The sequence below is a fragment of the Oncorhynchus clarkii genome, chromosome 6, assembly GCF_045791955.1.
Source record: "Oncorhynchus clarkii lewisi isolate Uvic-CL-2024 chromosome 6, UVic_Ocla_1.0, whole genome shotgun sequence".
NCBI lineage: Eukaryota > Metazoa > Chordata > Actinopteri > Salmoniformes > Salmonidae > Oncorhynchus > Oncorhynchus clarkii.
The window spans coordinates 44,181,613-44,208,097 of record NC_092152.1 but is presented as its reverse complement, the minus strand read 5'-3'; the positions used below and the strand labels follow the sequence as shown (position 1 = coordinate 44,208,097).

Below are 26,485 nucleotides of genomic sequence, written 5' to 3'. Positions count from 1 at the left end.
TGACATCATCATGGCTCACATCCCTCCCACTTCTTCCGATGAAACATCAGTTGCAAAATCAAGTTCTCTCATTTCCCCTTACTTCATTGGTAAAAACAGCATTTTGAGTGAAATTCTTCGAGGCTCGCTCGCTCGCTCTCTCTCCCTCTCACAAATGTACTGTAGGTCTGCTCACTCAACGCCACCAAAGAAATAACTTGTTTTTTCTTGTTCATCACCAATCATGAAGGTATAACTGTGCCTTTGTTGCTACATGCAGTGAACTGGGGACATAATAGAGTAGAATGCTTAGTTTTCTCATCTAAGCCTAGAATATAGAATTATAATGTTGAATCTCCCTGTCAGTACCTCAGATGTTTTGAAGAAGCTTCATAGAAAGATTTGAATGATTACCACAGAAACAGGAAACTAACCCATCAACGGTGTTACGCAGATAGGAGGCTGAAGACCCGGCTCCAAACCATTAAAGTGCCTGCTTAAATTAGGGGGTAACGACTTACTTTGACTACATATCCATAATGCATTTATAATACACAGGCATTTCATGAATGTGTGATAACGGGTCCCAACCGCATTATTAAAGCTTAATAAAATATATCATAGTATATCTATAGTGCATTCATATCATTCTATGCAAGAGCTCATATTTGGGTATCTTAATAGATGCATCATTATAATGACAGCGTAGTGTCATTATGGGTGTTCTCAAAAGTGTGCTTCTGCTGTACCAGCTCTTAGTGAATATGTCAAAAGGCCAAACCATATATATATATATCATTTTACAGATCAAATCGTGTAGTTGAGGGTCATATCATAACTATTTCATAACTCATTAATAGCCCTCCTCCACATTCCAATTAACTTGGTCATACTGGTCTATAACGCACACATGAAAGATCTATGTATGAATTCTATGCAGTCAAAGTAGTAATTTTTTTCCCCATTCATGAAGCATTTATGGCTATGGTAATTAACTGTGCAGTTTGCCACTATGATCTAGAACACCATCATTAAAGGTCTATTTATAAATTATATGCAGTCAATTTACTGTCATTTCTATTTAACCATTCATAAAGCATTTCAATTGCATTTATAAACATGCCTCACTTATCAAATTGAATATGGACACAACGCAGAATGTTCAAGGAAATATAACATTTTTTTACAATTTTCCAGATGTAGCTAGCACAAATCAATTGCTGAGGACATCGCCAAAGAATCCTACTATTGGCATTTATCTGTATGACTTTTCTTTAATAGATTTAACAAAGGTTAATATTCAAAGATTCAGACTCATAACTATTTTTGTGAGTAGAACATAATCATAAACATAAACATAATCACACAGGGTGGTAAAGCTAGCTAGCTAGCATTTCCCCCTTATTCATTAGCTAATTTAGCTAGCGGCTAGCTAAGCCCCTGGCACAATGTCTACACGTTTTCAAACTCTGTAAATAAAAGTTACAAATTTGTCATAAAACTAATGAAACATTTTGTTACAATTTTAGGTAGCCATTTCACTATTTACATCTTTCTGCACATTACAAACCTTTTAAAAACAGGACATACAGTTGAAGTCAGAAGTTTACATACACTTAAGTTGGAGTCATTAAAACTCTTTTTTTCAACCACTCCACTAATTTCTTGTTAACAAACTATAGTTTTGGTAAGTCGGTTAGGACATCTACTTTGTGCATGACACAAGTAATTTTTCCAACAATTGTTCACATACAGATTATTTCACTTAGAATTCACTGTATCACAATTCTAGTGGGTCAGAGGTTTACATACACTAAGTTGACTGTGCCTTTAAACAGCTTGGAAAATTCCAGAAAATGATGTCATGGCTTTAGAAGCTTCTGACAAGCTAATTGACATCCTTTGAGTCAATTGGGGGTGTACCTGTGGATGTATTTCAAGGCCTACCTTCAAACGCAGTGCCTCTTTGCTTGACATCATTGGAAAATCAAAAGAAATCACCCAAGCCCTCAGAAGAAAATTGTAGACCTCCACAAGTCTGGTTCATCCTTGGGAGTAATTTCCAAATGCCTGAAGGTACCATGTTCATCTGTACAAACAATAGCACGCAAGTATAAACACCATGGGACCACACAGCTGTCATACCGCTCAGGAAGGAGATGCGTCCTGTCTCCTAGAGATGAACGTACTTTGGTGCGAAGTGCAAATCAATCCCAGAATAGCAAAGGACCTTGTGAAGATGCTGGAGGAAACAGGTACAAAAGTAGCATCATGTTGTGGGGGTGCTTTGCTGCAGGAGGGACTGGTGCACTTCACAAAATAGAGGGCGTCATGAAGATGGAAAATTACGTGGATATATTGAAGCAGCATTTCAAGACAGTCAGGAAGCTAAAGCTTGGTTGCAAATGGGTCTTCCAAATGGACAATGACCCCAACCATACTTCCAAAGTTATGGCTTCAGGACAACAATGTCAAGTGGCCATCACAAAGCCCTGGCCTCAAACCTATAGAACATTTGTGGGCAGAACTGAAAAATAGTGTGTGAGAAAGGAGGCCTACAAACCTGACTCAGTTACACCAGCTCTGTCAGGAGGAATGGGCCAAAATTCACCCAACTTATTGTGGGAAGCTTGTGGAAGGCTACCCAAAATGTTTGACCCAAGTTAAACAATTTAAAGTCAATGCTACCAAATACTAATTGAGTGTATGTAAACTTCTGACCCACTGGGAATGGGATGAAAAAAAATAAAAGCTGAAATAAATAATTTGCTACTATTATTCTGACGTTTTTAAAATAGTGGTGATCCTAACTGACCCAAGACAGTGAATTCTTACTAGGATTATATGTCAGGAATTGTGAAACTGAGTTTAAATGTATTTGGCTAAATGTAATCTTCCGACTCCAACTGTATTCACTTTGGGTTACAACCTAGTGTTATTTGGGCTTCTTATTAGCCATTTGTTTTTTTTTATGTGCAAACGTACAATGTCAGTCATGAACTCGTATTGGTGGTTGTTAGTGAATCTTTGTTAGTTCCCCCTTCTGTTTTCTGCAATTTTTGGTTTCTTGCTTGGGAACGTCCCTGTCAGTGTTCCCCAGCAAGAAACCAAAAATAGTTAATCAAACGGAAGGGAGAACGAACAAGTCCCTAACAACAAACAAAATGAAATAGGTTGGGTTCTGGGAGGGGTTCTGAAAGCTACTCATGGGGTGTCCACTGAAAGATGACTAGCAACAACAACTGGGACCTTAGACACCCACCAGGAGTACCCAATACATTTGCCCAAGAGGCATACAAAAATAAAAACCACACCAAATTTAGACTGGACACAAACCAAAAAGTGGAGCAAAAGAAAAACCAGGTTAAATAAGATTTTTTTTCTTTAAATTTAAGAAGTCAAATGGGGCGAGCTAACTGAAGGTGTTAACCCTTCCCAACTCAAGTTAACTGGAGCACTGGGCCAGCAGCTCTTAAATATCACCTGTGCCAACACAGATGAAACACCTTCTCACTAACGAGATGACAAGCCAACACAGGTGTAACACATACTGACTAACGAGGTGACACCAGTCGGTATGCCCAAAGTGCTAAAGTCCAACCTTAAAATATAAATGGAAAAACCAAATCCTGTAACACCTTCCACCTTAAGACAACAAATATATATTTTGTTGGACAAAACCAACAGAAAACAACTTCAATTTCACAACATGATCCACTTAAATGCGACACTATTTAAATGCATTGCCTTGTCCAATATAAACATGGCGTTTACTGGCTGTCAACACTTCGACAAAACAAATCAGACATACACACACAATACAAGTCAAATTTGGAAACCTAATCATTCCAGGGTTTTTCTTTATTTTTAATATTTTTACATTGTAGAATAATAGTGAAGACGACAACTATTAAATAACACATGGAATCATGTAGTAACCAAAAAAGTGTTCTCTTCAAAGTAGCCACCCTTTGCCTTGATGACAGCTTTGCACACTCTGCATTTTCTCAACCAGCTTCAGCTGGAATGCTTTTCCTAGCCACTGTGCTTCTACACCTGCATTGCTTGCTGTTTGGGGTTTTAGGCTGGGTTTCTGTACAGCACTTTGAGATATCAGCTGATGTACGAAGGACTATATAAATAAATTTGATTTGATTTTCCAACAGCCTTGAAGGAGTACCACATGCTGAGCACTTGACTGCTTTTTCTTCACTCTGCGGTCCAACTCATCCCAAACCAGCTCAATTGGGTTGAGGTCAGGTGATTGTGGAGGCCAGGTCATCTGATGCAGCACTCCATGCCGATTTAATCGGTCCACCTCTAGTTTGTTACTTGAACTCTGAAACATTTAAGTGCAGTTAACTTTAACTTCTTCCTTTCCTGTATCGGCCCTCGTGAGAGTTAGTTTCATCATAGCGCTTGATGGTTTTTGATAGTTCTTGACATTTTCTGGATTGACTGACCTTCATGCCTTAAAGTAATGATGGACTGTTGTTTCTCTTTGTTTCTTTTTAGCTGTTCTTGCCATAATATGGACTTGGTCTTTTACCAAATAGGGCAACCTTCTGTATACCACCCATACCTTGTCACAACACAACTGATTGGCTCAAACGCATTAAGAAGGAAAGAAATTCCACAAATGAACTTTTAACAAAGCACAACGTTCATTGAAATGCACTCCAGGTGACTACCTCATGAAGCTGTATGAGAGAATGCCAAGAGTGTGCAAAGCTGTCCCTGTAACAATGGGGCAATGGGTGGCTATTTGAAGAATATAAAAGAACATAAAATATATTATGATTTGTTTAACACTTATTTGGTTACTACATTCCATATGTGTTATTTCATAGTTTTGATGTCTTCACTATTATTCTACAATGTAGAAAATAGTACAAATAAATAAAACCCCTGGAATTAATTTATTTTTTTAAAATAAACATTGTTTCCATTTTATTTTTAATATAGCAGCCTAAAACTAATGTACATTTATATAACTCTCACCCCCTTGGTACGAGCCCAACCAAAACAAACCTTATCTAAAATATGGCAAAACGTTCAGTCAAAACAAAATGTGTGCCAGGGCTACATACTGGCTAAACACAAAACTTATTGACTGCCCATCCATGGAAGACAATCAGCAACCAGGTTGTCCTTACCATGAACATGTCTGATTTCAAGGGGAAACTCCTGTAATATTAATCTTTAAAAAAATGTTTAATTAAAAATGTTTTACAAAATAAGTGCGAGGTCACCAGGAAGTGACATTAAAGTGACCTCTCACTCTCTCCTCCTGGGTCATCACTAGTTTCCACAAAGTCATAAACCCCACCTATTTCTCTTCCTAAAATGTGATTGTAAACCTAACATAATTTTACATTAAGACCAAAAAGCTAATTTTCATGTTGACATAGCCAGGGGGATAGCTAGCTACATTAGTAAGAAAATTCTAGCCATCTTTACCACCCTGTCTTAGTATGTTTTGTCACTTAAATAATTATTGCTACGAGTCTGAAATGGGGAATTACATTTTAATGCTTTGAATATTTAAAAAAAAATTGAACCTTTATTTAACTAGGAAAGTCAGTTAAGAACAAATTCTTATTTACAATGACGGCCTACCGGGGAACAGTGTAACCCACTGTCTTGTTCAGGGGCTGAACTACAGATTTTTACCTTGTCAGCTCGGAGATTCGATCCAGCAACCTTTCGGTTACTGACCCGACATTCTAACCACTAGGCTATTAATCTATTAAAAAAAAATACAAAATTAATACTGAAAAATGGCAATAGTAAGATTCTTTGGCGATGTCCTCATCAAATGTGCTAGCTACATCTGGAAAATGTCTGTGCTCTTTTTGATAAGTGAGGCATGTTTTATAAATTAGTGTTTTATGAATGAAAAAATGTAAATTACATTACATTGACTGCATATAATTCATACATAGACCTTTCATGTGTGTGTTTTATAGACCAGTATGACCAAGTTAATTGTGATGTGGAGGGCTGTTAATGCGTAGCAAAAGAGTTTTGACATGACCCTCAACTACACGATTTGATCCGTAGAATTGACCTTGAGGATTCAACCCCGTCAGGATTTTCATGCACCATTGATCTCAGTGAGAAGAAAAAGAAGCTAAGTCAAGGGTCTGTACTGACCAGTGGGGGAAATTGAGCTGGTACAGGCCGGCTACATATTAGCTCAATTTTCTAAACGTGGTTTGGCCTTTTTGTCATATTCACTAAGAGCTGGTATGGCAGAACCACAATTTTGAGAACAGCCGTAATGACACTACGCTGTCATTGTAATGATGCATCTATTAAGATGCCTAAATATGATCTCTTGCATAGAATGACATGAATGTGCTGTGGATATATTTCATTAACTTTTAATAATGCGTTTGGGACCTGTTGTAACAAGTTCATGAATTGTTTATAGTTAATTAATTAATTAATTAATTGATTGTTTAATAGTTAATGTTATGAATAGGAAGTCAAAGTAAATTGTTACCAATTAGGCTCACTATAATGCACTCTCCTACTGGTATAAAAAAAAAATCATGAGCTTTTAATGTTTTTTCATTGAGAAGGCTAGCCTAAACAAAGCAGACAGAGGGTTGCTAGCACTGTCCTCTCCCTTCTTCTTGCGGGCTTAACAATAACAAGTGGAAAACCTATCAGGAAGACAGCGTGGGAGGTCAACAGGAAGGACTGGCAAGGAGGTGGCAGGAGACAATGGGCTGCTAAGTTAGCTCGCTACCTTGCTCGCTCTACAGTCGGCTGGGTGGAGCTGTCTTTTTTTTTGGTTGCGTCCAAAATGGCTCCCCTATTCTTTACTGTATGATGTGCAGTGCTCTACTTTTTATGCACTGCCATAGGGCTCTGGTCAAAGTAGTGCACTATGTAGGGAATAGGGTGCCATTTCAGACACACAACTCTCTTTTGGATTAATTTCACCGTCTAATGGAAACAATGGATAACATTTTGCTGAGTAGGACCGTATTCTAGTGTAATGCAGCTGGTGGGAGATGGGATGATGATGGGGGGGATGTTGCTGAGGGAACTAAAGGGAAGGATGTTGCACAGTTTAATCATCCAGAAGATTAGATGGTCTGACTCTGCAGCTTTGCACTGATGACAATGACCATAGAAGTTGACTAGTATATAGACCTAGAGCACAAACTGATCTGGCACTAGGCTATGTCTGTTCTCTTTTGTTTTGCAACTACCGCTTTGCAGGGGAGAGGGGTGGTGTTTAATGAGACCCATATCATTATTCTTTCAGTACACTCCTGTATTCTGCCCAGGGTCCAATCTCATCCCATAGTTCTCCTGAATGGATCTCTCTCCTGCTGGGCAGGGGACCGACCGCCTGCCACAAAGACAACTGTGTCCCTGAAACTCTCCCTGTCCCAAAATCTGAGACTTAAGTATTTTGGGTTCAGGCCTGAAGTGAATCCAGTCCAAGTTCCCTGCTTACCTTAATGTCCCCAGTGCTCCCCACTGCTAGGCTGCACAGCAATCGGCCTAACAAGTGAGGCCCTCGAAAGAATGACTGTCCTGCCATCCCATCTTAGAACGGGTCTGGCTCTGCTCTCTCCAGGATGATTTTTTTTTAAACTGTTGGTGATTGAAGCAAAGCAGGACCTTGTTGGATTGGGTACACACATTGTGAGCAGAGCAGACCAAGCTGGGGGAATGTTGGCACAGGGAAGACTAGAGCTTGGCTTGGTGATTGGCCAGCGGTTTGCCTCTTGTCTATCCCTTTCGCTCTTTTTCCGTCTCTCTCAGATGCAAGTTCTTCAGTCTGACAGAGACCCCAGAGAACTTCACTGTCGTCCTCGATGAAGAGGGATTTAAAGGTAAATGATTCCCCTAGTTAACCAGAGGCACCACTTAACAAACCTCCATTCATGGCCTATTCTCAATCACACTCCCTTAACATGCTGTAACAACTTCAACATCACATGTTTTTTATGTCATTCTTATCTTTGAGTCATATTATTCCCAGTGTCTTTTTCTCACCGATGTAGTTGATATTACCGGCGCATACTGCCTCCGGGCCTTCTCTCTTTCTATTTTAAGAGGTGAAAGCTGGTGCAGTGAAGCCACAAGGGGCTTCTTCTGACAAATTATTCTAATCAGAACAGTGGCCCTTTGAAGGGGAATAGAGAGATGGAAAGGGGAATGACAGAGCGAGAGCAATAGGGGGAAAGAGAGGGAGGGGATGAGAGAGTGATGTTTCATTAGTGATTGAAGGGTCCTGGAACTGCCTGTTAATGTTGTGAATCAATACCATTTAGTTTCCCAGTCAACAAGTGTTCAATTACTTCAGGGGATGAAGAACAAGAAGTTCACTTCACACATGTGAAACATAATGCTATAGAGCATAAAGTAACATAGCAACAAACAAATTTCCTTTAGAAAACTCAGAGCTGAATGCATACATGGTTCAATCCAGTACAATGCATTATTAGCCTGTGTCTAACTACATATACAGTTGAAGTCGGAAGTTTACATACACCTTAGTCAAATACATTTAAACTCCGTTTTTCACAATTCCTGACATTTAATCAGAGTAAAAATTCCATGTCTTAGGTCAGTTAGGATCTCCACTTTATTTTAAGAATGTTAAATGTCAGAATAATAGTAGAGAGAATGATTTACTTCAGCTTTTATTTCTTTCATCACATTCCCAGTACGTCAGAAGTTTACATACGTACACTCAATTAGTATTTGGTAGAATTGACTTTAAATTGTTTAACTTGGGTCAAACATTTTGGGTAGCCTTCCACAAGCTTCCCACAATAAGTTGGGTGAATTGGCCCATTTTGGCCCATTCCTCCTGACAGAGCTGGTGTAACTGAGTCAGGTTTGTAGTCCTCCTTGCTCGCACACAAATTTTCTATAGGTTTGAGGTCAGGGCTTTGTGATGGCCACAACAATACCATGACATTGTTGTCCTTAAGCCATTTTGCCACAACTTTGGAAGTATGCTTGGGGTCATTGTCCATTTGGAAGACCCATTTGCGACCAAGCTTTAACTTCCTGACTGATGTCTTGATGTTGCTTCAATATATCCACATAATTTTCCTTTCTCGTGATGCCATCTATTTTGTGACGTGCACCAGCCCCTCCTGCAGCAAAGCACTCCCACAACATGATGCTGCCACCCCCGTGCTTCACGGTTGGGATGGCGTTCTTCGGCTTGCAAGCCTCCCCCTTTTTCCTCCAAACATAACGATGGTCATTATGTTCAAACAGTTCTATGTTTTTGTTTCATCAGACCAGAGGACATTTCTCCAAAAAGTATGATCTTTGTCCCCATGTGCAGTTGCAAACCGTAGTCTAGCTTTTTTATGGTGGTTTTGGAGCAGTGGCTTCTTCCTTGCTGAGCGGACTTTCAGGTTATGTCGATATAGGACACATTTAACTGTGGATATAGATACTTTTGTACCGGTTTCCTCCAGCATCTTCACAAGGTCCTTTGCTGCTGTTCTGGGATTGATTTGCACTTCACACCAAATTTTGTTTATCTCTAGGAGACAGAACGTGTCTCCTTCCTGAGCGGGATGACAGCTGCGTGGTCCCATGGTGTTTATACTTGCGTTCTATTGTTTGTACAGAGGAACATGGTACCTCCAGGCATTTGGAAATTGCTCACAAGGATGAACCAGACTTTTTTGGGCTGATTTCTTTTGATTTTCCCATGATGTCAAGCAAAGAGGCACTGAGTTTGAAGGTAGGCCTTGAAATGCATCCACAGGTACACCTTCAATTGACTCAAAGGATGTCAATTAGATTGTCAGAAGCTTCTAAAGCCATGACATCATTTTCTGGAATTTTCCAAGCTGTTTAAAGGCACAGTCAACTTAGTGTATGTACATTTCTGACCCACTGGAATTGTGATAGTGAATTATAAGTGAAATAATCTTGTCTGTGAACAATTGTTGGAAAAATGACTTGTGTCATGCACAAAGTCGATGTCCTAACTGACTTGCCAAAACTATAGTTTAATAACAAGAAATTTGTGGAGTGGTTGAAAAATGAGTTTTAATGACTCCAACCTAAGTGTATGTAAACTTCTGACTTCAGCTGTACATCGTGGTTGTGCACCAGGACCATCCTACTCGGTGAATTTCATACAAATAAAAATTGTGAAACATTAAAGTTTGCAACTATACGAAGTATATTCACTTGTTACCAAATAACTGATTAAAACACTGTTTTGCAATGAAGGTAAGGAATGAGAAATATCCTGCTTGTGGGTCAGTTTAGACCCTCTAGGCCCAGTAGGGAACAGTGTTGTTTTCCCTGGCCCGTGCCCATCCGGTGTGAATAGACTGATGCAAACAGAGCGGAGAGTTAGAGGAGGGTCTGGTTGAACCCTGACTCTTGACCCCTGTCCAGACCCCCCCCCCCCCTCCCACACACACACACAAAATAGCCATCAAGCAGTCGAGTGATCGAAGTAGCCTACTGCTCCAGAATCACCTTACCCTCCCCAAATCTTAATCTCAACCACTTAGAGGTACAACTACGAAACTGACTTTAGATCAGTCTCTTGGGGAAACGCCATCCTAGCTTGTTTCTATGTCATGACATAGGATCCACTTCCTGGTTGTAACTCAGCTGAGTGATAGTTTATAAATAGCATAGGTATTTTAGACCCCCATGAAGGAAGGCAGTGGGGTGTAGTTCAGAGGAAATTACTTAAAGCAGCTGTGTAGACATGGCTTGAGACTAGGTTGGTAAAATAACAACTTTGCATTTGGCCTGTGTCCAACTTTGTGTGTGTTGTTTGCGTGCGTCTGCTCCCTGTCCTGACGTGACCCTCACCCCTCCCCTACTCCCCCCTCCAGAGCTACAGCCCTCGGAGCACCTTCAGGTGGAGAGTTCCGTGTGGCTGCCACTCAACGTCATCTCCAACGGCAACGCTTCCAACAGCTCACAAGCGGTGGGCGTGACCAAGATCGCCAAATCCGTCATCGCCCCGTTGGCCCAGCAGCACGTGTCAGTCTTCATGCTGTCCACCTATCAGACGGACTTCATCCTGGTGAGTCCGCAAACTGTGGCTGTAATTCCGACCAGTTTATACCTGGGGATGATTGGGTTGGCTGATACGATTTATTTATTGTTATTCTACAACATAATGGGCCTTAATGTCCAGACAGAAATTCTGTTTTGTTACACCCTCCTAAACATGGCCTTGGTGTTTAACTGTGACAGAGTTGCTAAGCGATAGGCTGTATTATTTGTCAACTTGACATTTTAACAGGTGAGGTATTAACAGCCACTGTACTGAGAACCGGAACTTAGCTGAATATTCTAATAGCAGTTGTTGACATCTCACCAGTGAAAGTGTTAAGTGGGCAGAAATAACAGACGTAGTGCCAGACGGCCCCGTCAGCAAATATGTTAATTCCTGACATAGTTCTCAGAGTTCATGGGCTCTGTTAAGGCAAAAGACTGGTTGTGTCAAAAGAGGGAGGGAGCGTATTACACAAGGGTGGTAGTGTTTAGCCAGGTAGGCAACTAGTCTATTTTGATGACAAAGTAAGTATTTTTTGTTGTTGTTTCCTCAGGTGCGGGAGAAGGACCTGGCTGTAGTTATCCACACTCTGGAGGAAGAGTTCAACATCTACAGAGAGGTGGGGGGAGAGTACTCAGCTGTACTCAGCCAAGATGTCCGCAATGGCTTCCAGAAGAACGGCAAAGAAGGTACGGTTCAGGAGAGAGGGATGAGGTAGGGGGAAGGATGGGGAGAGAAGGATAGAGGGAGATGGATGGAATGTGCAACAAATGGACATTAACACGAAAGTTAACCCGTTTTGGATTCGACATGCAGTTAAATCCATTATCTCTGACTCATAGCTGATGCATACAGTGCATTTGGAAAGTATTCAAACCCCCTTTTTCCACGTTTTGTTACGTTACAGCCTTATTCTAAAATTGATGTGTAAACATTTTTTTTTTTACTGATATCACATTTATTCAGACCCTTTACTCAGTACTTTGTTGAAGCACCTTTGGCAGTGATTACAGCCTCGAGTATTCTTGGGTATGACGCTACAAGCTTGGCACACCTGTATTTGTGGAGTTTCTCCCATTCTTCTCTGCAGATCCTCTCCAGCTCTGCCAGGTTGGATGGGGTGTGTTGCTGCACAACTACACTGCTCAAAAAATAAAGGGAACACTTAAATAACACATCCTAGATCTGAATGAATTAAATATTTTCATTAAATACTTTTTTCTTTACATAGTTGAATGTGCTGACAACAAGATCACACACAAATTATCAATGGAAATCAAATTTATCAACCCATGGAGGTCTGGATTTGGAGTCACACTCAAAATTAAAGTGGAAAACCACACTACAGGCTGATCCAACTTTGATGTAATGTCCTTAAAACAAGTCAAAATGAGGCTCCGTAGTGTGTGTGGCATCCACGTGCCTGTATGACCTCCCTACAACGCCTGGGCATGCTCCTGATGAGGTGGCGGATGGTCTCCTGAGGGATCTCCTCCCAGACCATGTGTGGAGAACGGGCGGGCCAGTACATAGCATCAATGCCATCCTCTTTCAGGAACTGCTGACACACTCCAGCCACATGAGGTCTAGCATTGTCTTGCAGTAGAAGGAACCCAGGGCCAACCGCACCAGCATATGGTCTCACAAAGGGTCTGAGGATCTCATCTCGGTACCTAATGGCAGTCAGGCTACCTCTGGCAAGCACATGGAGGGCTGTGCGGCCCCCCCAAAGAAATGCCACACCACACCATGACTGACCCACCGCCAAACCGGTCATGCTGGAGGATGTTGCAGGCAGCAGAACGTTCTCCACGGCGTCTCCAGACTGTCATGTCTGTCACGCGCTCAGTGTGAACCTGCTTTCATCTGTGAAGAGCACAGGGCGCCAGTGGCGAATTTTCCAATCTTGGTGTTCTCTGGCAAATGCTAAACGTCCTGCACGGTGTTGGGCTGTAAGCACAACCCCCACCTGTGGACGTCGGGCCCTCATACCACCCTCAGGGAGTCTGTTTCTGACCGTTTGAGCAGACACATGCACATTTGTGGCCAGCTGGAGGTCATTTTGCAGGGCTCTGGCAGTGCTCCTTCTGCTCCTCTTTGCACAAAGGCGGAGGTAGCAGTCCTGCTGCTGGGTTGTTGCCCTCGTCCGGCCTCCTCCACGTCTCCTGATGTACTGGCCTGTCTCCTGGTAGCGCCTCCATGCTCTGGACACTACGCTGACAGACACAGCAAACCTTCTTGCCACAGCTCGCATTGATGTGCCATCCTGGATGAGCTGCACTACCTGAGCAACTTGTGTGGGTTGTAGACTCCGTCTCATGCTACCACTAGAGTGAAAGCACCGCCAGCATTCAAAAGTGACCAAAACATCAGCCAGGAAGCATAGGAACTGAGAAGTGGTCTGTGGTCACCACCTGCAGAACCACTCCTTTATTGGGGGTGTCTTGCTAATTGCCTATAATTTCCACCTGTTGTCTATTCCATTTGCATGTGAAATGTATTGTCAATCAGTGTTGCTTCCTAAGTGGACAGTTTGATTTCACAGAAGTGTGATTGACTTGGAGTTACATTGTGTTTAAGTGTTCCCTTTATTTTTTTGAGCAGTGTATTTTCAGGTCTCTCTAGAGATGTTAGATCGAGTTTGAATCCGGGCTCTGGCTGGGCCACTCAAGGACATTCAGAGACTTGTCCCGAAGCCACTCCTGGGTTGTCTTGGCTGTGTGCTGAGGGTTGTTGTCATGTTGGAAGGTGAACCTTTGCCCCAGTCTGAGGTCCTGAGTGCTCTGGAGCAGGTTTTCATCAAGGATGTCTCTGTACTTTGCTCCGTTCATTTTTCCCTCGATCCTGACTAGTCACCCAATCCCTGCCGCTGAAAAACATCCCCACAGCATAATGCTGCCACCACCATGCTTCACCGTAAGGATGGTGCCAGATTTTTTCCAGATGTGACGCTTGGCATTCAGGCCAAAGAGTTCAATCTTGGTTTCGCCAGACCAGAGAATCTTGTTTTTCTCATGGTCTGAGTCCTTTATTTGCCTTTTGACAAACTCCAATCGGGCTGTCATGTGCCTTTTTACTGAGGCGTGGCTTACATCTGGCTACTCTACCATAAAGGTCTGATTGGTAGAGCGCTGCAGAGATGGTTGTCCTTCTGGAAGGTTCTCCCATCGCCACAGAAAAACTCTGGAGCTCTTGTCAGTGACCATCGGGTTCTTGGTCACCTCCCTGACGAAGGCACTTCAACCCCTAATCAGCTCTAGGAAGAGTCTTAGTGGTTCCAAACTTCTTCCATTTAAGAATGATGGAGCCTACTGTGATCTTGGGGACCTGCAGACATTTTTTGGTATCCTTCCCCAGATCTGTGCCTCAACACAATCCTGTCTCAGAGCTCTATGGACAATTCCTTCGACCTCATGGCTTGGTCTTTGCTCTGACATGCACTGTCAACTGTGGGACCTTATAGAGACAGCCTTTCCAAATCATGTCCAATCAATTGAATTTACCACAGGTGGACTCCATTCAAGTTGTAGAAACATCTCAAAGATGATCAATGGAAACAGGATGCACCTGAGCTCAATTTCAAGTCTCATAGCAAAGGGTCTGAATACTTCAGTAAATAAGGTATTTCTGTGATTTTATTAATTTCCAAAAATGTATACATCTGTTTTTGCTTTCTTCATTATCGGGTATTGTGTGTAGTTTGGAGAGAGAGAGAACATTTATTTAATCAATTTTAGAATAAGGCTGTAACTTAACAAAATGTGGAAAAAGTCAAGGGGTCTGAATACTTTCAGAATGCACTGTAGCTACTGTCTTTACTGCTTTTCAGACCACTCTCTAGTCCCAGTGCTTCGGGTTCATTCACACATGGTTGAGATTTGTAAATGAAAACCAACTCGATATGCTCTTTTTTGTTTCCAGCCCCCCAGCCTACAGTGCACCCGGTGCTGATACCACCGAACCAGTTCTGTGTGATGAGTCTAGACCCAGACACTCTGCCTGCCATTGCCACCACACTTATCGACGCGCTCTTCTACTCCAGCAGGTGAAACCTACTCTTGCATGCAGTGCCTTTCCTTGTTGACCTTTTCTCAGTTATAGCCTTACTAATACAAAAGATGACCACTGTGTAAAACCAGTCATTAACACGGAGTTGATCGTAATATAGGGGGCACATTTTGCCTTTGAGCAAAATATCCGGTAAAATATTTGATAATGAACTAATTAATAAGGACTGGAAAATGTTTGTTGTTTTTGTCTGGTGACATTAACCTGTAAGAAAGACCCTACAGTCCTGATAAAGTGTGAACTATTTTCTCCCCCAGTCCTAAAGAGGGCGCTCTTCCCAGCCAGGATCTGGACTGTATCAAGTTCTTCTCCTTCTCCCTGATCGATGGCTACGTCTCTCTGGTCATGGACACTGAGGCACAGAGACAGTAAGACTCATCTCCTTTCACCTCTCTTAAATCTGAGCTGCCCTGAAGCTCTCACGTGACACACTGGGTTATCTCGCTCACCAGAATCTGGGCGCACCGCTACAGTGGCAGGGAGAAGAGACTACCGGTGGTCCCTGCTGTTGCATCTGTGTGTTGGTGGGCAGTTGGACATATCAGGTTGGTAACAGCAGTGTGTGTGTTTTGTTCTCTCTCTTCTTGTTAGGTTCCCTGCTGATCTTCTCTTCACAAGTTCTTCCGGGGAGCTGTGGAGGATGGTGCGCATTGGGGGACAGCCTCTGGGTTTCGGTAGGCCACCCTTTAATCCTAATTATTAATAATATAATATGGGATTGGGATTCAATCACGCCCACTAATATTTGTGTATCTCTCTCTCTCTCCGCCTTGTTTTCCAGATGAGTGTGGCATTGTTGCCCAGATATCCCAGCCTTTAGCCGACAGTGACATCTCCGCCTACTATATCAGCACCTTCAGCTTCGACCATGCCCTGGTGAGTAAGCCTTAAACTGCTGATATGAGTTACACCCAGTATTACTCCTTGAAACTTGGCATTCAGAACTCTAGAAGGGGGTATTTTCTGATTCTGACCAGTGGAGGGCACTGTTTGCCAGAGTTTCAGGCTAGTGTGTAATGAATGCCATGATAATTTATCTAAGGCTAAACTACACTAGCAGGTTTTTGTGTAACAGGACTTTGACATATCTGGTTACAGAAATTACAAGAATGTCAGCAGCTCTTCAATACATATTTCATTTCTGATTTGTCATAGAAGTATCAACACCAGATAATGCTAAATCATCGGCTTCCCTTAGACTTTACAACTTGACGTCAGCAGTGACTTTCTGCGCTATCTACATAGTTGGCACTTGAATGACACTGATAGTTTGACGTGAGGAGATGAATGTTTTAAACTCCCCCTAGCCTTTTATCTTCAAATATCAGTCAACAAGCCCAAGATAAAATCCTTTTACTAACATGATGTGTTATTAAAATACCCCTGTGGTCTATCCTATGTAGGAAAACCCCACAGAAACCTTACACTTGATGGCGATGAGCCATCAATTAGAATGCTTCTCATGCTGAAGATGCTGATGGCATTGGAATAGGAATTGCAACCTCGTCTCTCCTGTGTTCTACTCTAGGTCCCTGAAGAGGACATAGTGAGTGTGACTGAGATGCTCCAGCAGCATAGGAAAGAGCCAGCCTGCTGATGGCGGCCTGGTCCGTACTACGCCCCTCTCCGTGTCTTGGGCCTGGGGCAGTACAGTGCTGGAGGGAGATGCTAACTCTGTGCCTAGACTAGCACTGCAGCATGAGCAGTATTAACTATGAACTTTGTTGCCATGACCATGCACCGATTGGATGCTGCCTGGACCCTGACCAATGCACACAGCGGGATAAGGGAATTGGTGAACTTAAAGTCCAGTTGTGATGGTAAAACTGTACTTAAGGACTGCAGGTATAATGAATGCATTCTAAGACTTGTTATAAGCCTATATAACCCCCTTATGTCTTATCACCCCATAACAAGAGCTGACTAAATAACAGCAATTTTGAGTCAGTTCTAAATGTCCTACATAGAGCGATATAACATTAAAAGGGAAAGAGAAAGGGGGATACCTATCATAGCCTAAGCCTTGTCATAACGCATTATTATAAAGGCGCATGCACTCTTATAACGAGCAATAACACATTATACCTGTAGCCTTTTTAGAAAGTGTTACCGTGAGGACTTTATGTTACTTTCCTGCTTGCCGCAGGGCACAAACATGTTACTAGGACTGTAAACAACACGGCTTAGTCTTCCAGTGATGTTTATATCGTAATAGTATGTGTCAAAGACCCCCTTTGTGTCAAAGGTCAAATGAATTGTGTGAGTGAATTATGTGAAGCACAACTTATGCTTGGTAAAAAAAACATTCTCCATTGGTGCGTCATATTCGCCACATCTTCACAAATTCTACGTGTAGTAGGGCACGTACATTTCCTAATCGCACCCCCAATAGCTGAAGACACTCTTTGAAATCTCAGCACCGAGTGTTATTTTGGCCAATTATGTTTTTTACGACATTCAAAAAGGTTCAAACTTAAAGTGTATTTGTGGAAATTATTCTGTTAATACTTGTTAAAAACAAATCTATCAGAATGGTATTTTCTTGGAAAACATGCAGGCAATACTACAAAAGATACTACAAAAATCCTACGACCATCCAAGGTTAAGTGTGGTTTTATTCAATGCCGTGATGCAGTTCCAACATCAATAAGTTACTCAGATTTTTTTTAAGGGTCAACATTTCTTTACTTTTGTAGCTTTGATACGATCAACACTGTCTTATTTACAGTTTGTTTTTCAATTTGCACAATAAACAACTTTGTTTTTCATTTCCTTGTAGACTGATATTGAAGCTACTAATATCATTAGAAATATATATATTTTTTGGTACAATGACATTTTGTACAATAAAAAACAAAATGTTCTGTGAAATATTTGTAAAATGTACTGCTTTATTCAATAAAGACTATTGAATGAATTCATGTATTTCTGGACTTCATTATGAATACATTGTCACCAATTTGTTAAGATAACATTTATAGTAACATTTACTTTGTTTTGAATGAATTTACACAACAAATACCTTGGACATGGGGTGAGACGTATTACACATACTTTGTCACACTATTTGGTGATGCAATGTCTTCATGACAACCATTATGTGATTTTTTTCCATCAGAATGCTTCTTGTTTTAGAGACACCAGTCATACGGTATTAGTCGATCAATCCACCATTAGTGTCTCCATGGCTCACCAGCATAGAACTCCTCTAACAGACTTTGGTAAATATGTATACTTAATATTTAAAGTAATATTTGTGTATATTAATCCTTTGTCACATACTTGGCCTGGTAATGGAATAATCTATGGTTTCATGATTTGGTCATTTTGCTGGTGACAAGGTACACTTCACTAACCCTAACCCTTTTTTTTTTTTTTTTACGTGTGTGTGCGATCATGTTCCTAAGTGTTCATTCGTGCGGTGTCCCTTACATTGTACATTTTGAATTTCCCCAGTGTTCATATGTGTTCTCCTTGTGATCAAGTTGGAGACGGTACGAGCTGCACCCCACTCTGGGGACATGGACAAGTGTCAGAAGGCTTTAGACAAGATCGTAGAGCTTTCCAACCTGTTGGATCACGAAGCTGGCATCCTCCTAACTACTTACGTAAGTAACAAGATGCAACTGAGTTGGTTCGGTGAATATATTTGTCTGAAACTTGACCTGATGCCTGGCCTTTAGCTCAGTGGGCTAACACAATCTTGAGGACCACAGGGGATCAGGGTTTAAACCCTGGGTTGGTCACAGTGACTATCGCGAACTCCCCACTAAATAACTAAAGATTGCGTGGTGTTATCTCAGAACAGTATTTCAAACACTGCTGTGTATTATTCCTGGGAAAGTTATACCTGTAACTGCATTTATCTACCAAAACAAGTACTGTTCACTTGCAAGAGTGAGGGATAGTCAAGCTCTTAGCTCGCCTGTGTAACTACTGTGTATTATTATTGTCTACCAGCCACCTCTCTGTTATATTCGGTAGCAATTAGCCTGGGGAAGAGGTTAACTGTGGAATAACCATTGCTTTGTGTATTATAAACTTTAGCAGTATATTTTATGCTGCTGTGTTTACTACCAAGCTGCAAATAATGTGCAATTGAATTGAAAGTCCACTGTTTTATGTGCTTCCAGATCAAAACAAATGGCTTCCCAACCGATCAGCAGGCCCCATGCGTGGATGGAGTCCCACCAACAACCATCACTGGCTCCACCCATAAGGTGACGCTACAGAACATCCACAACAGAGCCATGCTCTTCCACTGGCACATAGACACAGTAACCAAATACATGACTGACCTGTTGGAGGCCTCAGATAATGAGACTCAGATACTCCTGCGACTCCTGAAGGATTCCATGAACCATCTCCAGAACCTCTTTGGCCGCGTAGAGAAGCTCTTGCAGATCCTGGACTCAAATACCACTACTGTGTCCACCAAGGTGCCCCAAGATGTGTCCCGTGATGAGTATGAGAAGAAGATTTATGGCTGGGCAGTGCTAGACCGGCATAAGGACTTTCTGGCCATGGTGTTGGAAGTTGCTGGCTTTAAGGCTAATACTGTATGTGAGGGTTAGAGAGAGTGATTGTTTGTCACTTAAGGGTGATTTTAGGATATTTATTCAAGAATTTCATGTAAATCAACAATAAGAGGACACAGGCTCATCGCCAGTAATGTGAATGTGAAAGAAGATTGTGGTTTGATTACTGCACAGTATATATTTACATCTATTTATTTGAGTTTGTTTTCAGTTTAGGTTCTAATTTATTTTCAAAACAAATCAAGGACCGCAAGGAACACTATCAAATTTGTTATTCACTTTTAAGTTATTCAATTCACTCTTGTCATGGAGAGGAACATAGACATTTCCATCCCGGTCTTTGCTGTCCCTACTGCTCCTCGTCTATGGAGCCTAAATTAGGTTAGGTTGATGGAGCATCTCCCTCTGACTCAAATGGTGTTTCATAGAGGTTTGAGAGCTGTGGTTGGTGAGTGGGGTAGAAGAACAGGAAGTAGTACTATGACGTCCAGGAAGGTCAGAAGGCCCCAGAGATTGAGAGCCTGTGTCCCAAATGACACCCTATTCCCTATTTAGTGAACTGCTTTGAGCAGAGCCCAAGTTGTTCACTAAATAGGGAATAAGGTGCCATTTGGAACACATCACTGACTCCCCTATCATTCACATCTCATGACGTCCTCCTTGCATCCTCAGAACACACAGATGACAGGCTGACACTGTATACTAAAGTGTTAGTAATGCCATAAATATTTAATGTATACTAAAAATGTATTAATTCATTCATGTACTAAGTTATTTTGTATAAACGTGTCTGCTATATGGGTTTGTTTAAACTTGGAACTTTTGGTCTCAAGTTAAGTCTTGATGGCCTTTTTTTGAAAACTGCACACTGTCAATTTGAAATGTGTCATTATTTATTTGTTATGAGATTGATATGAACAGAGAAGTCATGACCATAGGGGGCACAAGTGCACATGCCCTCTTAGATTCGTCCTGTTTAAAATGATGTATTTCTTTGTTTAATTATTTATTTTAAAGTTGTTTCTCTGTAATAGTACACTGAACAAAAATATAAATGTAACATGCAACAACAATTTCAAAGATTTTACTGAGTTAGTTCATAAGGAAATCAGTAAATTGAAATTAGTTAATTAGGCCCTTATTCTGTGGATTTCACATGACTGGGAATACAGAAATACATCTGTTGGACATAGATGCCTTAAAAAATAATAATTGGGGTGTGGATCTGAAACTCAGTATCTGGTGATCACCATTTGCTTCATGCAGCGCAACACATCTCCTTTACATAGAATTGATTAGGCTGTTGATTGTGGCCTATGGAATGTTGTTCCACTCCTCAATGGCTGTTCGAAGTTGCTGGATATTGGCAGGAACTGGAACACACTGTCGTACGTGTTGATCCAAAGCATCCAAACTTTCTCAATGGTAACATGTCAGGTGAGTAGCAGGCCATGGAAGAACTGGGACATTTTCAGCTTCCAGGAATTGTGTACAGATCCTTGCGACATGGGGCTGTGCTTTATCATGCTGAAACATGAGGTGATGGCAGTGGATGAATGGCACGACAATGGGCTTCAGGATCTCATCACGGTATCTCTGTGCATTCAAATTGCCAATAGATAAAATGCAATTGTGTCCATTGTCCGAAGATTATGCCTGCCTATACCATAATCCCACCGCCACCATTTAGGCACTCTGTTGACATCAGTAAACCGCTTGTCCACACAATGCCATATATGCTGTCTGACATCTGACGGTACAGTTGAAACCGGGATTAATCCGTGAAGAGCACACTTCTCCAGCATGCCAGTGGCCATCGAAGATGAGCATTTACCCAAAGAAGTTGGCTACGATGCCGAACTGCAGTTAGGTCAAAAATGTACATACCGCCACAATAGATCCACAGACGATACAATCGCCATCGCACTGCACACTGCCCTTTCCCATCTGGACAAGAGGAATACCTATGTAAGAATGCTGTCCATTGACTACAGCTCAGCCTTCAACACCATAGTACCCTCCAAGCTCATCATTAAGCTCGGGGCCCTGGGTCTGAACCCCATCCTGTGCAACTGGGTAATTGACCAACCTGACGGGCCGCCCCCAGGTGGTGAAGGTCCACAACACCTCCACTACACTGATCTTCAACACAGGGGCCCCTCAAGAGTGTGTGCTCAGCCCCCTCCTGCACTCCCTGTTCACCCGTGGCCACCCACACCTCCAACTCAATCATCAAGTTTGCAGACGACACAACGGTAGTAGGCTTGAATACCAGCAATGAAGAGGATGTGCCCTGGCGGAGTGGTGCCAGTAAAATAACCTCTTTCTCAACATCAACAAAAGGAAGGAGCTGATCGTGGACTTCAGGAGACAGCAGATGGAGCATGCCCCCATCCACATCGACGGGACCTCAGTGGGGAAGGTGAAAATCTTCAAGTTCCTCAGAGTACACATCACTGACAATCTGAAATGGTCCACCCACACAGACAGTGTGGTGAACAGCCTTCTCAGGAGGCTGAAGAAATTTGGCTTGCCCCCTCAGACCCTCACAAATCTTTACAGATGCACAATTGAGAGTATCACTGCCTGGTATGACAACTGCACCGCCCGCAACCACAGGGCTCTCCAGAGGGTGGTGCAGTCTGCCCAATGCATCACCGGGGGCACACTGCCTGCCCTCCAGGTCACCTAAAGCACCAGATGTCACAGGAAAGCTAAAAAGATCATCAAGGACATAAACCACCTGAGCCACGGGCCTGTTCACCCCGCTATCATACAGGAGAGGTACAGTACAGGTGCATCAAAGCTGGGACAGAGCGACTGAAAGACGGCTATCTCAAGGCCATCAGACTGTTAAATAGCCATCACCATCCGGCCTCCACCCAGTACCCTGCCCTGAACTTAGTCAGTGTCACGAGCCGGCTGCCACCCGGATAGTCAACCCAGCACCTTAGAGGCTACTGCACTATGTACATAGACATGGAATCACTGGTCACTTTAATAATGTTTACATACTGTATTCTAGTCAATGCCATGCCGACATTGCTCATCCTAATATTTATCTATTTCTTAATTGCATTCTTTTACTTTGAGATTTGTGTGTATTGTTGTGAATTGTTAGATACTACTGCACTTTTGAAGCTAGGAACAAAAGCATTTTGCTACATCTTCAATAACATCTGCTAAATACGTGACCAATACAATTTGAATTGATTATACTCAACATGACTTAGGTCATGAAGCAGTTGCATTACTTTGGTAGTAGTTGCATCACTTTCTTGCCCGTAAACTTCCTGAAGTTGAGAAACCGCTAAATTGAATGAGAAAAATAAAGCATGATTCAGTGGAGAGTTAGACATGTAATTCATAAGCCAACAAACTCAAAAGTGTGTTTAGTTGAACAAATAATCATTTAAAAAGGAAATATATTGATTTATTTTTCTGATGTGGTTTCACCTATTATGAGAGCATGTTGTAAGATACTGTATGAAGGAAGTTTGCCATATCGACAGTACTTTTTGTACCATATGATGAAGCAGGATGAATATAAGACTATGGCCACACACTCACTTGGCTAAGCAATTCATTCTTAGCTATATTACGGTACTGACAACATAAGCAATAAAAACTGAAGACATGACATATGAGATTTTCTATATGAAGTCAACAGCAGTTTATACTGTATTATGCAACATGTGCCCACAGCTACACTCCATTACAACACATTTAATTATATTAGATTGAAAAGTATACACAAAAAGAAAGCACTACTATCCGACACTGTGCACTTTCATAATGTCTTTCAGTATTTTAAAATATTGTTGCGAGGAAGCAGTCCCGGGACTTGTGGTTTGGGTGGAATCTATAGTCGATTCCAGAGTAACATAGATTCTAGAAGCCCTAAATCCTGGTGAGAAGAATCAGGTCTCAGGATTCACTCATTTTGGAGGTCAGCAATACTATTTATTTTTATATCATATTTTATTTATTACAATGTTAAATGTACTGTATTTAAGAAAACCCTGGAATGAGTAGGTGTGTCCAAAACTTTGACTGGTACTGTATATAATATATAACATCTCTTGAATATATACTGTACCAGTCAAAAGTTTGGGGACACCTACTCATTCCAGGTTTTATCACTATTTTTACTATTTTCTACATTGTAGAATAATAGTGAAGACTTCAAAACTATGAAATAACACATATGGAATAATGTAGTAACCACAAGTGTTAAACAAATCAAAATATTGTATATTTGAGATTCTTCAAAGTAGCCACCCTTTGCCTTGACAGCTTTGCACACACTTGCCATTCTCTCAATCAGCTTCATGAGGTAGTCACCTGGAATGCATTTCAATTAACAAGTTGCCTTGTTAATTTGTGGAATTTCTTGCCTTCTTAATGTTTTTTGAGCCAATATGTTGTGTTGTGACAAGGTAGAGGTGGTATACAGAAGACAGCCATATTTGGTAAAAGACCAAGTCCATATTATGATGGCAAGAACAGCTCAAATAAGCAAAGAGAAACAACAGTCCATCATTACTTTAAGACAAGAAAGTCAGTCAATATGGAACATTTTAAGAACTTTGAAAGTTTCACCAAAGTGCAGTCGCAAAAACCATCAAGCTCTATGATGAAACTGGCTCTCACGAGGACCGACACAGGAAAGTGTTACCTCTGCTGCAGAGGATAAGTTCATTAGAGTTATCAGCCTCAGAAATTACAGCCCAAATAAACACTTCACAGACTTTAAGTAACAGACACATCTCAACATCAACTGTTCAGAGGAGACTGGGTGAATCAGGCCTTCATGGTCAAATTGCTGCAAAGAAACTACTATTACAGGACATCAATAATAAGAAGAGACTTGCTTGGGCTAAGAAACACGATCAATCGACATTAGACTGGTGGAAATCTGTCCTTTGGTCTGATGAGTGCAAATTTGAGAGAAGCAGAGTAGGTGAACGGATGATCTCCGCATATGTGGTTCCCATCGTGAAGCATGGAACTGTGATGGTGCGTTGCTGGTGACACTGTCAGTGATTTATTTAGAATTCAAGGCACACTTAACCAGCATGGCTACCACAGAATTCTGCAGCGATACGCCATCCCATCTGGTTTGTGCTTAATGGGACTATCATTTGTTTTTCAACAGGACAATGACCCAACAAAACTCCAGGCTGTGTAAGGGCTATTTGACCAAGAAGGAGAGTGATGGAGTGCTGCATCAGATGACCTGTCCTCCACAATCACCCGACCTTCACTCAATTGAGATAGTTTAGGATGAGTTGGAACGCAGAGTGAAAGAAAAGCAGCCAACAAGTGCTCAGCATATGTGGGAACTCCTGGTTGAGAGAATGCGAAGTGTGCAAAGCTGCCATCAACGCAAAGGGTGGCTACTTTGAAGAATCATAAACAAATCAAAACATATTTTATATTTAACACTTTTTTTGGTTACTACATGACTCCATATGTGTTATTTCATAGTTTTGATATCTTCACTATTAGTCTAGTCTGCACAACACTGCCAGGACCTAGGATCGAGGGAGACACAAGTTTTTTGATACTATATATCTTGACATTGATGAAAATAATCATGGCCTCTAAACCTTCAAGCTGCATACTGGACCCTATTCCAACTAAACTACCTAAAGAGCTGCTTCCTGTGCTTGGCCCTCCTATGTTGAACATAATAAATGGCTCTCTATCCAGCGGATGTGTACCAAACTTACTAAGAGAGGCAGTAATAAAGCCTCTCTTGAAAAATCCAAACCTTGTCCCAGAAAATCTAAAAAACTATCAGCCTATATCAAATCTCCCATTCCTTTCAAAAAAAATGAAAAGGCTGTTGTGCAGCAACTCACTGCCTTCCTGACGACAAACAATGTATACGAAACGGTTCCGTCTGGTTTTAGACCCCATCATAGCACTGAGACAGCACACGTGAAGGTGGTAAATGACCTTTTAATGGTGTCATACCAAGGCTCTACATCTGTCCTTGTGTTGTTAGACATTCACCACATTCTTTTGGAGAGATTGAAAACTGTCGGTGTTCCTCAAGGCTCCGTTTTAGGACCACTATTGTTTTCACTATATATTTTACCTCTTGGTGATGTCATTTGGAAACATAATGTTAACTTTCATTGCTATGCGGATGACACACAGCTGTACATTTCGATGAAACATGGTGTGAAGCCCCAAAATTGCCCTCCCTGGAAGCATGTGTTTCAGACATAATGAAGTGGATTGCGGCAAATTTTCTACTTTTAAACTCTGACAAGACAGAGATGATAGTTCTAGGTCCCAAGAAACAAAGAGATCTTCTGTTGAATCTGAGAATTAATCTTGGTTGTAGTCATCTCAAATAAAACTGTGAAGGACCATGGCATTACTCTGGCCCTTGATCTCTCTTTCGACAAACATATCAAGACTGTTTCAAGGACAGCTTTTTTCCATCTATGCAACCTTGCAAAAATCAGAAACCTTCTGTCCAAAAATTATGCTGAAAAATGTATCCATGCTTTTGTCACTTCTAGGTTCAACTACTGCAATGCTCTACTTTCCAGCTACCCGGATAACGCACTAAATAAACTTCAGTTAGTGCTAAACACGGCTGCTAGAATCTTGACTAGAACCCCAAAATTTGATTTCAAGGCTTTACTGCTAACCTACAAAGCATTACATTGGCTTACTCCTACCTATCTTTCCGATTTGGTCCCACCGTATATACCTACACTTACGCTACGGTCACAAGACGCAGGCCTCCTTACTGTCCCTAGAATTTCTAAGCAAACAGCTGGAGGCAGGGCTTTCTCCTACAGAGCTCCATTTTTATGAAATGGTCTGCCGACCCATGTGAGAGACTCAG

At 41.6% G+C, this 26,485-nt stretch overlaps 1 protein-coding gene across 1 annotated transcript in view; it reads left to right on the top strand.

Moving 5' to 3' along the window:
* LOC139411190 (cytosolic arginine sensor for mTORC1 subunit 1-like) overlaps nucleotides 1-17,993 on the top strand; it is a 33,401-nt gene extending 15,408 nt beyond the window's left edge. Inside the window, exons 2-9 of the mRNA XM_071157119.1 lie at nucleotides 7,768-7,838; nucleotides 10,839-11,032; nucleotides 11,562-11,697; nucleotides 14,930-15,053; nucleotides 15,334-15,444; nucleotides 15,668-15,750; nucleotides 15,858-15,952; nucleotides 16,605-17,993. Of these exons, the coding sequence (XP_071013220.1) occupies nucleotides 7,768-7,838; nucleotides 10,839-11,032; nucleotides 11,562-11,697; nucleotides 14,930-15,053; nucleotides 15,334-15,444; nucleotides 15,668-15,750; nucleotides 15,858-15,952; nucleotides 16,605-16,673 (883 nt within the window). The 3' untranslated portion in view covers nucleotides 16,674-17,993. The remainder of the gene's footprint in view (nucleotides 1-7,767; nucleotides 7,839-10,838; nucleotides 11,033-11,561; nucleotides 11,698-14,929; nucleotides 15,054-15,333; nucleotides 15,445-15,667; nucleotides 15,751-15,857; nucleotides 15,953-16,604) is intronic.
* Nucleotides 17,994-26,485: the final 8,492 nt, after the last annotated feature.